This window comes from Mytilus galloprovincialis, chromosome 1, assembly GCF_965363235.1.
Source record: "Mytilus galloprovincialis chromosome 1, xbMytGall1.hap1.1, whole genome shotgun sequence".
In the NCBI taxonomy this organism is placed as follows: Eukaryota; Metazoa; Mollusca; class Bivalvia; order Mytilida; family Mytilidae; genus Mytilus; species Mytilus galloprovincialis.
Genome location: NC_134838.1, coordinates 60,016,601 through 60,029,927, shown reverse-complemented (window position 1 = coordinate 60,029,927; position 13,327 = coordinate 60,016,601). Strand labels below are relative to the sequence as shown.

The 13,327-nt window shown below is 33.1% G+C and overlaps 1 protein-coding gene across 2 annotated transcripts; it reads left to right on the top strand.

Annotated features, from left to right (window-relative positions):
* Positions 1–8,331, top strand: LOC143080250 (uncharacterized). Of its 2 annotated transcripts, none has more exons than XM_076255999.1 (4): positions 1–66; positions 2,687–3,025; positions 4,390–4,500; positions 4,881–8,331. In XM_076255999.1, the coding sequence occupies exons 1-4, from the start codon at positions 45–47 to the stop codon at positions 7,547–7,549; spliced, it is 3,141 nt and encodes a 1,046-aa protein (XP_076112114.1). In that variant the 5' UTR covers positions 1–44; the 3' UTR covers positions 7,550–8,331. The 2 variants fall into 2 exon arrangements, with proteins under 2 accessions (XP_076112114.1, XP_076112107.1); XM_076255992.1 differs by lacking the exon at positions 1–66 and adding an exon at positions 363–497.
* Positions 8,332–13,327: the final 4,996 nt, after the last annotated feature.

Here is a 13,327-nt window from a genome sequence, read left to right as displayed (position 1 = left end):
CCGTATATAATACGGAAGTCAACTGTGACGCTATTAAATGATTGATGTTAAATATGGAGTCTAAAAGTAAGCGGCTTTTTTTATTTTTTACTTCTTTTATTTGATGCAAATGTCTTTTTCACAATCCCTAACTAATACGATGACTTATACTCTGATATATTTATATTTTTATCTATCAAGATAATATTTAAGGGAACAATTTTAGCAAATCAGGAAACCTTATTTTTTTACAAACTCTTAGTTAATTTTTAAAAAATACATGACACAAATATCACAGATTCAATTAAATATCATAAGTTAAAGTTGTAACTCCGTCAGGGAAAGTTGGCCATAGATGGTTGAGGTTGATTTGATTAGTTCAAGTACTTTCATCTTGACCCTCTCATATATGTGTGAATCAATCCATAAACAACTTCAAACACTCCTACATATCGCATGTCATTCGGATATCAACTATGACGCTCTTTAATGATGGATGTTAAAAATGGATTCAAAATGTAAGCTTACTCTTTTTCTTTACACCTTTTTTTATATATCATTTTCACATTACTAATGAATACGATGACTTTAAACTCAAGTTTTCATCTGGAGGGAGGCTTGTACAAAATTAGCAAAACAAGGATTGTTCGTCCTTTGAACACTGGTCCTGCGAGTCCCGTCAATGAAACCTTTCCATGACAATGATCCAAGAATTTGGTCAAGTTTGACATTTCTCTCAAGCAAAGTTGTCTTATACGCTGGTGTTTGTCCTCTTCAAGTAATTTTTATGTTGTTGGATTTTTTTTAACTTTTTATTGGATGTTTAAGTCTCCAGCATTGTATATCAGTATAATACTGATTATGATATAGTCGAGAGTAGCGAATATGTCCCTCTTCTGTTCCCCATAAAAAAGAAAAAAACTAAAGCTGCATGTGGATAAATAGACAATAACTGTTTAGTGTCTTTAAATATCAGCTGTATTTGTACGAGGCTATGAAACAAGGTGTATGCGAGCTTTTATTGAGCTACTACACCTGTTTCGAGCCGAGTACAAATACAGCTGATATTTAAAGACACTAAACAGTTATTGTCTTTATCCTGCAATTATTTCTGTATATTATTTGTGTTTTGAAAGACACAAAAACACATATTTTGCAATTAATTTTCGATTTGAAATCCCTTGAGGCGCGTGTTGTAATATGTTACAGTTATCATACATTCAGCTGAAGACGGATTCGCAAAAAAAGAATCCCGAATGGTCAACAATAATGCATCGCTCAAGGTGAATAATTATCTATTTTAACATAACAACTAATTTCAACAGTAAAAATAAATAACAAAACATTGTCCAATTTGAAACAGGAGTGTACGAGTTGTCCTACGCTTCAGACTTGACATTCACTAAACATGAATGCTGAAATTGACATGGTTGTTTTTGTTACACAATCATACACTTTCAAGTTGTCATCGTAGACAAGACTGCTGTTCATGTGTGTATGTTATCAGAAAATTGGTGTGATTTTCATTTCTCTCAAGAAATGTTGGAAAACAAACAGAACGTATAAAAGTAATCGTAAATTCGCAATTAGCACGTCATTGGAATGCAACTGCGATACGCATTCTGAGGTCACGCAGGTTCATACAATACTCAGTCCGGAAGTGGACGGAGCTTCAAAGCGATATCTGTATAGTATACAGATACAGCATAGCGATATCTGTAGGGCTGTATCTGTATAGTAGAACACCCAATTGCAGGATAAAGATAATTCATGTGGGATTCATCCTTCGATGACCCATCTAAAAAGCCCTGACTACGATATTCATAGTTGATCTAAAATACTAGTGTATACTATTTAGTCTAAAATTTCGAATTCCCTGGCATTGGTTTTTGTTTTGTTGATATGCCTCAAGGAACTGTTAGAGACAACCTTCATGCGAAAAATTATATATCTTATACAAGAAATAAAAATATTTGACTAGACTTGTATGTTTTTAAATGCTACATTTATTAAGCATGTGGTAACGCATTATGTTTATATGTATATATACATACTTGTTTTTAAGCACTTCATTTCAGACAGGCGGAAGTAAACACTTGTGTACGATTAAATCATTAAAATTGGCCTTGGTCTTTCCGTTGTCATAAGGAAATTGAAATTATAGAATTGAAAAACAATAAATTCGTATGAATATCAATCTTTTCGCTTTTCTTTTATGATTTTGATCATATATCACTTCCTCAAACCTCAAAGTTCAAAATTAATATTCTGTAAACTTGAAATGCATTTACTATTGTGTTAAACAGTTCTAAAATGTGTCATTTTGAATCTCTTGATTATTGATTATTAATTTTAGACGACATTAAACTTTTGAGGTTTGCTTGCATGTTCATTGTTTGAAAATTAAAAACCTCAATCGAATTTGTAATGTCAAACCTGGAAGAGGTTATATAAAAAGAACAACTTCTTCATTTTATAGATTAATTTCTGTACAACGTGTTAATTGATTTTTACTCTTTTGGTTTTCATGCAGTTTCTATGAAAATATAAAGAGAAAAGTCGTTCAAGCTTTGAAATAGTTTCTGTTCATAACAATGCCACGTGTAAACGATTTTACACTACAATCTTCATATTGTATTTTTTCCTTTTATGTTCATATATAAAGTGGTTTGAAATAAAATAATAGGTTCATTTATATATTTTCCAGATCTTGGAAAACTTTGTACGAAGATAGGTTTAGAATGGCAGCTGCTTGGTGTACATCTAGGTTTCAACACCGTCCAGATGGAACAGTTGCGTGCTGCGTACCCCTCGAGTATTTCACAATGTGTGTCTGTAATGTTAAGTCATTGGAAAATTGTCACAGAGCAGCATAAAGTCAATTATACTTCTGTATTGGCTAATTCTTTAAGAGAAGTTGGAAGGGCAGACCTTGCAGATGATATTAATGGCTCAGTGCAACGGCTTTCTTGTGATTTTTCAGTAAAAGAGAAAACCTGTTCGATATCAAGCACAGACGGAGAGGACGAACTTGATGGTTGTGCAGGTAAAAACAAGTCATCTATTTCTCATCTTTTCTTTTCATTCCTGTTATTTTAAGTGTGATTCGCCTCTTTTATTGAAATGGGATATATCATCACAGAGAGGATGGATATGTAATTTTGGTCATTGTTATTCCTATGAATTGTATCGATGATCTTAAGTGCCAGGCTTTGTAAGAATCAGGCAATTATGAAAAAAATCAAAACATGGCCGAAAAAAACTACTGACATAACTATCTCATTTTGAATTATCCCATCTTGAATTAGAAATGGGTGGTCTTCCGTTTCTGCCTGACGAACCAGAACACGAAAAAAAACTGAAAGTTGTATTCATTCATCAATACACAATTTAAACATAACTACTATCAAATTGAGTGTTTTTTTTGGGTTTTTTTTGTCATACTTTTATCATTGTCTGATTCTGAGGCAAATTGAATCAGACAATTCAATTTGTCTGATTCAAAATTGGACAATTATATGGGTGGTTAAGTAAACAATATGTTTAAAGTTATAATCAGTAGTAATTTTCTGTTTTAACATTTTGTATTTGTACCTTAACATATACCATACTTCCGGACAAGGTTGACAAGTTTTTCTTTCACACTTGTATATGTTTTAGTATACAATCTTTATGTGTGCTTTTACGTCTACAATAAAAGTAGTAAACAATCAATAAAGATTTATCTCTTGAAAAAGATACCTAATTGCTTAGGACACACCAGAAATGATGAAATTCATAACTTAATTCAGAAGATAGGGACTGTACATATTAACACATCAAAAATGCTAGATTTAAAGATGATATGAAATATCATTATGTCGTTTTAACAACAACATTTGAAAAAATTAAGTAATGAATATACAATTTCGTTATGTGATTGAGGCTCCATATGTGTAAACAATTAACAAATTTTAATTCGCAAACTTATCGCCTATTTAGAAGTGTTGCTTTGGATAGGCGATTACTTAATCTAAAATTTTAAGTCTCAAGTCTTTTTCAGTGATCGTTATGACTGTATGTAAATCTTACATCTGAAACCCCTCCCATTTTTTCAGTTGAGGGAACAAATAAATTACAAAGGTTACTAATGGAATATTTGGAACATTTGAAAGGTTTTTTTGTTTTGTTTTTTGTTTTTACTAACCTTCATCGGGAACGCTTAACCCAAACATAACGCGAATAGTTATAGTAGAGGGGATATTGGTTTAAAGGGGGTAAACAAAAGAATCCCCGAATCAATCTAGGGTTAAGTTTGCCTTTTGAAACCTTGGTTTCTTTATAATTACAGTAAATAGAATCACACAAGAAGAACTAATCATAACAAGCTCACATCACATCAAACAAATACACTATGTTTAATATTTTTAGACAATAGCCGTCAATATGTAATGCTAAATGATGACAGTAGGAGGTATAAAGATGAATTAAAAACTATAGTCTTTGAGAACAGGACTAGTGATCCATTGTACAGATACATAGGTAAGACCCTTAAACATAGGAAACGAATTCTCTCCTTTTTATGTACTTTGTTAACTGAACAAAGTAGGTTAATCTTACACATCGTTATATTTATATTTATATTTATACATTTGTAACATCATGGAAAATTTATTTTAAATAAATATCCAAAACTTTAAATTATACGGCTATTGCAATCTTTAACTTTTTCTAATTATATGCCTTGAAGTTAAGATAGAAAAGTCAACTTTTCATGATTTCATTATTATTTTTCAAAGTCTAAAACTGTTGTTAGTAAAATATTATTTCAAAGTATAGACGTCAAACTGTTGAAATGTCTTGTCAAAACATAAAAAAATGTGTTTATATTCAATTTATATAATCTTGCAACACTTTTACAGAACAGACAAAGGTATTCATGGAGCATAAAAATCAAAACATTGATTTATTTGTGAAAACAAGAGCATTTGAGAAAACAATGGAACGATTGTTGATGAATGGCATTGTTATAATCATTGGTAATGCCGGGGATGGGAAAACTACGCTTGCCGTTAATGTTCTAAATAGTTTGCAGAAAAAAGGATATACGCCCCTCGTATTTTCTGACCCAAATTTTCTTGAACAAGCAATAGATCCAAGTAGACAAATAGTATACTTCGTCGATGATGCATTTGGAACCCCAACATTAAACAAAAGGTTCATTGAAATTTGGTCAAGGCTTTATGATAAAATTGACAGCATCGTATCAAAACAAAAAATGTCATTAATTCTTACCTCAAGAAAAATGGTGGCTCAACAAGCAAAAAATATGCTGCGTTCCTGTGAACGTTACTTTAATTCACTTCTCGATATTACCGACGAAAGCTTATGTATGAATAATGTCGAAAAGCGAATGTTAGTTGCCCGCCACTGTCAAGGTCATGGCCTTTTCCCAATGCAACTTGTAAAAGATATGTCAGGATATACTCCCGGGTTCCCTTTGATTTGCAAATTATATGCAAAAAATCATCGTTTGAGAAATAATGCAAATTTCTTTGAAAACCCATTGTCGGTGTTACAAAAAGACATTTCAGAACTTCTTGATTATGATATTCACTCATTTTGTATCATGGTTCTAATTGTTCTCCACGACGGGCGCCTTCCAGTTGAATATCTGGACGACGACTTTGAAGACGATGGTATGGATGAAGAAAAACTGGACACAGTCATCAAGGCATTTGATATGAACAAAAGGACAGCTTTGCATCAGATGGAGAAATCTGTAGAGGCAATATTAGGGGTATATGTAGAAGAAGTAGATGACGTGTATGTATTTTTACACGACTCATTTTTTGATGCCGTTTGTTTAGTTTTTGGACAAAAGCACCCGAAAGAAATACTAAGATTGGCATCAGCTCACTTTATTGAGCAGCGTGTTAGGACCAAAAATTCAGTTTTATCAGAAAATAGTGATGAGTTAGATGTTATCGTTTTGAAAAAATCGCATTTAAAATGTCTGTCAAAACGGTGGATTTCTGATATACAGACAGGAAATATTAGAAATGTCATGAACAACCCGTCTATTCAAGACGATGTCATGTTGTCAAAATTTATTGAAAGCATAGAGCACTTGTCGGCAGTTGAATTTGAAAGTTTTATCGAGAGCATGGATGGTCAAAGATCCCTAGTCGAATTTATATTAGACGATGGTCATACTAAATTAGCTATGCATTTGCTTCATAAGATAAAAGATACAAATAACTTATTTTTTGAAATACCAATCAAAAGTCTCCATTCAGTTATAAATAGGAGAGATGCTACACTAGTTAAGCTTTTGCTAGATTTTGGAATGGATACGAGTAGTATCACACGTCCATACAAATTGAATGGTGTGCATTGTGCAGCTCGATCAGGAGAGGTTGAAATCTTACGTCTGGTAATGGAAAAAACTGGAAATGGTGTCGTTAATAGAATAGACAATTCAGGCATGCAGCCAATACATTACGCATGCCAAAGTTCAAGTGATGCATGTGTAGAACTTCTTTTAAAAAATGGAAGTATCGCTGATAATGCAGATTATGCCGGAAAGCAACCTATTCACTATGCATCATACGCTGGTAGCATTAAATGCGTAGACCTGCTCAACAAAGCCGGTGCGTGTTTAAATGAAAAAGACTGGATGGAAAGGACATCTCTTCACTTTGCTGCTATGAGTGATAACGTAGATCTTGTATGCTTTCTTCTAGAACATAGCTGCGATCCCAATGCAAAAGATAGTGATTCGTGTGCACCGTTATTTTATGCTTGTAAAAATGGCCGCTGGAGAACAGTTAAAGCTTTAATTCAGAATGGCGCTGACATTAATATTTGCGACAAGTATAATAGATTACCTATACATGCAACTACAGAAGGATGTCACTCTGATCATGAGGGTGCATACTCCTGTTTGAAACTACTGTTAGATGTAAAGACCGACATCAATGCTGTAGATGACCAAGGCAAATCCGCTTTACATTACGCATGCGCTTGGTCATATGATCACAGATTTGACAGTGTACAAATGCTTGTCGCATCAGAAGCTGATGTCAATATAACGGATGGTTTTAAGATGACCCCATTGTTGTACGCATGCAATAGTGGAAGTTTTCGGTGCGCGTCTCTTTTACTTCATTATGGCGCAAATCCTAACTGTGACGGAACACGACAAACTAAACCGATACACCTTGCATGTGCGGATGATAATATTGAAATAGTCAAACTTCTGATTAGTAAGTCAGCCGATGTTAAATCAACAAATGCCGATGGTCGCCAACCAATTCATTTTGCTAGTCAATATGGAAATAATGATGTTATTTGCTTTCTTGTTTGGAATGGAGCTAGCGTAAATGTTCAAGATAGTACGGGAAAGACTCCACTTCACTATGCATGCAAATGGGGACGAAGAAAATCGGTTAAATGTTTGATGAAACTCGATAGTAATCCACACGTCAAAGATAATGACGGATTGTATCCACAGGACTTAATTCCGCAGTGGGCAGAAAGCAGTAAATTTATCAGACAATGCTTATCTAGTACTTCTAGTTCTTTGTAGAATCCGTTCGAATTACATTAAGACGATCATGCAGTAAACCTTGACTTGAGAGGTTGTTCTGTGAAGTGATAAACTTATGCAAAATAAATAAGTCTACATCGTTGTTTCAAATAATGACTTTTGGTGTTTTTAATGGAGATAACTCGTATCACACTCGATGTAATGGTAGAATCTATAATTAAATATTAAAAGTAAATTGCTGTATTTATCATGCATTAACTGTAGTGTAGACCAGTTAAGGGAAATGTATTACCCAAACGAATCCGAGAAAATTAGAAAACGCAAAAAAATCAATCAACAAAAAGAATCATACATGAATGTGAACTATAAGTTCCATCAAATTTTATCTAGTATTCTTCTTAAAATAAATTATGAATTAAAAAAAAGGAGTTTTAAAGTTCAAAAAATATATATTCAAATTTGTAAAATAAAAAAACTTACACCTAATTATTAAGCATTACTAACAAATAATGATGTTCAATATACTACAGTCTACGATCAGTCGCTAAATCGTTATAATTTTACCAAGACCAAATAATAGTTTTAGTAAGAAACCTCTTCATTTTTTTTAGATAATCAAAGTCCGGAAAGATTTACCATTCATCTTTAAAAAATAAACGGATTCTTAATGTAGTTTATTCAAGAAATAATTTTCTTGAGAAAATTGTGTGAATATTATTATTAACAATTTAAATCACATTACCATATTTTATGATATGGGCTATTATTGTAGTTGTTTGAATGCATGAATGATGTATTTTGCTATTAAATAATATACTTTGTGAGGGTACAAGTATTCTTTTAAAGGTCTAAATGAAAATAAGGCAAGTTGTCTTACAGATTAAGTACGCTTCTTTGAATTGAAGATATAAGACAACAAACCACCAGAGACCAAATTTCTAGAATCCAGCAACTATATGTCACCAAATGACCTTCATCAATGAGCAAATTCCATACCATAAAGCAAGCTATAAAAGGCCCTGACATTAAAATTCAAACGAAAAAACAAACGGTCTGAAACAACGAACAAAAACCATGCAGAAACAAAAACAATCATTGAATAAGAGCTCTTGACTTTGGATAGATCACATACACTGTTTTGAATTGAATTGGTATATAAGGTGTTCAAAAAATAATATGACACAGAACAACAAACGATAACCAATGTGGACTTTGTACAGGCACATACAGAACGTTGCGGGGCTTCCTGATACGAGTTATGTTCGATCACTTTAATTAATTAAGGTCTGGAGCTGGCTTGTCAGTAACTGACAGTAGCACTATATTAAATCTATCATTTTAGGTTGATAAATGTAATTTTGTTTAGTTTCCTACCTATTCTAACATCGGACTTGGGCATCTTTTAAACTGCGCCTTACTGTGTGTATTGTAGTGTGTTTGTTTATCCGACATTGGCTACTGGAGGTGTATGGCAGGGTTGAGACCTCACAAAACATGTTTGATCCCGCCGCATTATTGCACGTTTTCAAAGTCATGCACCTTTAACCTTTTAAAGTATATTGTGTTTCTTTTTTCTTTAAAATTTTTAGTTCGTTTGTATGTTTCAGAGTTCAGTGTGGCGAACATTTAGCTAAATTGGTATATACTATTGTTAAGGGGCCAGCTGAAACCTGGCTCCAGGTGTGGGATTATCCTCTGCGTTGAAAACCCATTGGTGGCCTTTGGCTGTCTTGTGCTCTTTGGTCGTGTTGTTATCACTATGAGTAACACATTCCCCGTTTCCAATCTCAATTGTCAAAGTTGTCGGATTACCACGATGTCATGTCACTTTCTATTTTAAATAGAATTTCGAACGAGTCACGGCTATATTATATGTTGGCGTATTGAATTTGCGCCAATTTTTAAAAATCCAATCTTTCATTTGCGCCACAAGGTTATATTTCATTTGCGCCAAAAAATAAAAACTTCATTTGCGCCATTTTGTTCCTTTTAAAATTGTTATACGATGATGACTGATGTACCCATATTCTGACTCTTTTATTTATTGTGTCTGTTTAGTTAATACATCAATGTAAATATAACGGAATTTGATGAGACTGTCATAAAAGTGAGAGGGTTAGCGCTATAAAACCAGGTTTAATCCACCATTTTCTACATTTGAAAATGCCTGTACCAAGTGAGGAATATGACAGTTCTTGTCCACTCGTTTTTGATGCGTTTTGTTATTTGATTTTGCCATGTGATTATGGACTTTCCGAATTGATTTATTTTTTGTGATTTTACTTTTTACAGGTATTATAGAACTAAAAAGTTAGATATTGATTGCTCTATCATGTCTATTGTGAATAAGATTTGCTTCTACGGTATTTCTTAGATAATTAAGTAAGTTCAAACATATACTCATTTCTAAAACAAAACTGAGGTTTAGAATTATACAGTGTTCTCGTGTTTGAGGTGTCAAGATGGACATTGTCAATTCAGAGACAAACAAAGGAAACAATAAAATTGAGAATGGAAATGGGGAATGTGTCAAAGAGACAACAACCCACCCAAATAAAAAACAACAGCAGAGGGTCACCAACAGGTCTTCAATGTAGCGAGAAATTCCCGCACCCGGAGGCGTCCTTTTTCATGATCACACATATATATATTTCATATGTTCTGACAAATTGAGACAAGTCGTTTAGGTGTAGCATTTTTTTTTTTTTTTTTTTTTTTTTTTTGCAAAGCCAGAATAACACCTGATATGGACAGACTTATAAATTTACTATAGTGTAAAGTGCTTAGAACTATCTCGCAATTTTTCTCCTGTGTATAGTGCTTTCTTTTGGGTTTTATCTTTAGGTTTTATGATCACGTTGATTTGTCAGAACTGTGTTTTATCAAGGTTTTAACTTTACTTTTATGGTATGGTTTTATGATGACTAATTTCTGAGGAATTATTTGTTTTCTTATGCAACCAAAATCTGTCTTTATTATTTACAAAGTCTTTTTTTTTTTTAAATCTATTTTTCATATTAACGTTGGCTTGTGCACGATGTTCTTACAACAAGACGTTACACCAAATATGCGACGTCAAAGAGGTTTTTTTTAATAGTGACCGTTAGTGATTGCTAACATATTTTGTTTGTTTTGTGGAGGAACTTTCGAAGATTCTGTTTTATTTACCTGTATTTACCTATGCTATTGACGCAAATGAAAGGTTTTATTTTTGGCGCAAACGAAAGATTTTTTTGGCGCGAATGAAATGCCAATTGGCGCAAAAGCAAAACACCGAGATATGTCGTAACATTTAACTGGTTTTGAAATAAAAACAAACAAAACAAACAAACAAACAATAATAAAAAAACAAAACAAAACATCGATTTTGGCCGTGGTATAATTGTACTGTCGATTTTTTTTATGGAATTTTATGAATTTCGATTGCACTTTTGATATCTTTAGTTATTTTCTAGTGACAATTCAATGAAAGTTATTAACCAACTGTTAATACTTTGAGTATATACGTTTAAGTATGTTATAAATCAAATGTGAAAATTTAAGTCAAATCTGTTTTACTATTATATGCGTTAACTCGTTTAGGGATTCATATGTGGCCTATTGCAAGGTCTTTCAACATACCTATCTGATCGTCTATATTTCACGGCCTTTATCACGGTCGACCAACTTTGCAGATCCTATTGTATTTTTGTTAATTTGTTCTGTTCTGAATGTGCATGAAACTATGATGTTTGCCACTGGACTTAAAAACATGTTGCGGTCCGCATGACAAGACATTTAAGTGGATTACAAATTGACAATGTATTCGATTGGACGGTAATAGTTCAAATCAGCAAAAATGACTCACAACCAGCAACCAGGAAAGGTGCGATTTGTAAAACTGACCGTTTCTTTCTTCGATCGTTTAATATAAAAAAAAAAAAAAGATGTGGTGTGGTTGCCAATTAGACACCTCTTCACAATAGACAAAATGATACAGACATTAACAACTGTATGTCACCCGACGTTCTTCAACAGTGAGCAAAGCCTATACCGCATAATCAGCTATAGAAGTCCAAGAAATGACAAATGTAAAAAAAAATCAAACAAGTAAACGAACGACCTAGTAAGTTATGTACAAAAAAATGAATGAACAACAAATATGTAATACAGTAATACAATACAGACGACAACCACTGAATTATAGGCTCCTGACTTGGGACCGGAACATACATAAAGATGACGGTGTTAAACATGTTAGAGGGATCCCAATCCTCCCCTTTACCTGGGACAGTGGTGTACTGTTGTAACAGTACAAACAAACAAAAAACGATATACAAAAATCAGTTGAAAAGGGCTCAGCTCATCAGATAGATACACATATAAATCACCACAAAGTGGACGTGGCTGGGAACTTGTACATCCCAACAACAAATAGACACTTAATACATATATGAGAGTACTCGAAATTACAGACAGCTAGTTCAAAGCCTTTAACAACAAATAAAAACAATCATGGATCTAAGACTAAATAATCAATCAGTACGCATACAACGTCCAATGTATTAGCAGTCAGAGAAAAACATGACCTTGTGCAATACCAAGATGCAGGTATCGGCAGATTGTTGATTCATGCAAGTGCATATGTATATAACAATGATATTTAGTTTGCTTTTAATTTAATGATAACAAAGTCAATGTTTTTTTGGTTTGAATTCAATCAATGTGTACATGAATGTTAGTTTTTCTCGTTTGAATTGTTTTAAATTTGTAAATATGGGCCTGTTATAGTGCTAAACAGTATACGTTTTGCTCGTAATTGAAGACCTCGCGCGTTGACCTATACATGCTTACCTCTACGTCATTTGGTCTCAGGCGGAAAGTTGTCTTCTTAACTATCCCATCATATCGTCTTATTTTCACAAGATATATCTTTTCTTGACAGCGCGATATAGCTGTGGTGTTTAAACCTCTGTGCATATTACCAGCCACAAACAGTCATCAATTTGTAAGAGAAAAAAGAGCTATGCTTAATAATTTTAGTCATCTAACCCATTCATACTTTTTAATATAATCGACGGATCAATTTATCTCATTCTTTATATTCAGATATTATACTGAAATTTTTATATAATGCAAAAGATGCGAGTGGGTGCCTATCTCAATAACATGAATAAGAACTTTGCATTCAAGTATCTGGTACATATATAAACATTCAGATTTTCCTAAAATCTCAATAACTATTCTCACATTTTAGTTCTTTCTTAAAAAGTTGCAATTATTTCTGAATTTACAGTATTTCATTTTAAAACACATCCATACAAATTAGAGGTTGGAACATCTATATGTGTGCCCGAAGTGTGGCCATAAACAACATGTATTTTTTCGTCAGTTTAATGGTTTTAATATGATTTCCAAAATAATAATAGAAATTTTAAACAATGCATTTGGCTCGGTACATTTACAACTCCTCAAAGCTAAAAAAAAAAATGAACCGAGAATGATCCTCAACAGAACGCGAAGCATTGCAATAGTGCAATGTTTGTGGTTTCCGTCGGACAGCTGATGAAGGCTTCGGTATTATTCATAGATAGATATGGCTATGCATATCCTTTGTGTAACTCCCCCCCCCCCCACCCCCCATTAACCCACTCATCAAAGGAAAGTGCAATGTAAATAATTTCTAAAATAAATTGCTGAAGTGCGTGTTTTGCACCATCCATTTAAAAAATCACCATATATCATTCAATTATCGTGTCTCAGCAACTGTCCACTTACATGGGATTTTTACAGTGGTTCTTTTTTGCTTTGATATGAACACGCTGAATTGTTTCAAGA

Bases quoted from the DNA above. Each gene is read 5' to 3' on its own strand.
- LOC143080250 (XM_076255999.1), top strand. From the start codon at position 45: ATGTTAAATATGGAGTCTAAAA. The intron at 67-2,686 runs GTAAGCGGCTTT...TATATTTTCCAG, and splicing joins GTTAAATATGGAGTCTAAAA to ATCTTGGAAAACTTTGTACG. The intron at 4,501-4,880 runs GTAAGACCCTTA...ACACTTTTACAG, and splicing joins TCCATTGTACAGATACATAG to AACAGACAAAGGTATTCATG.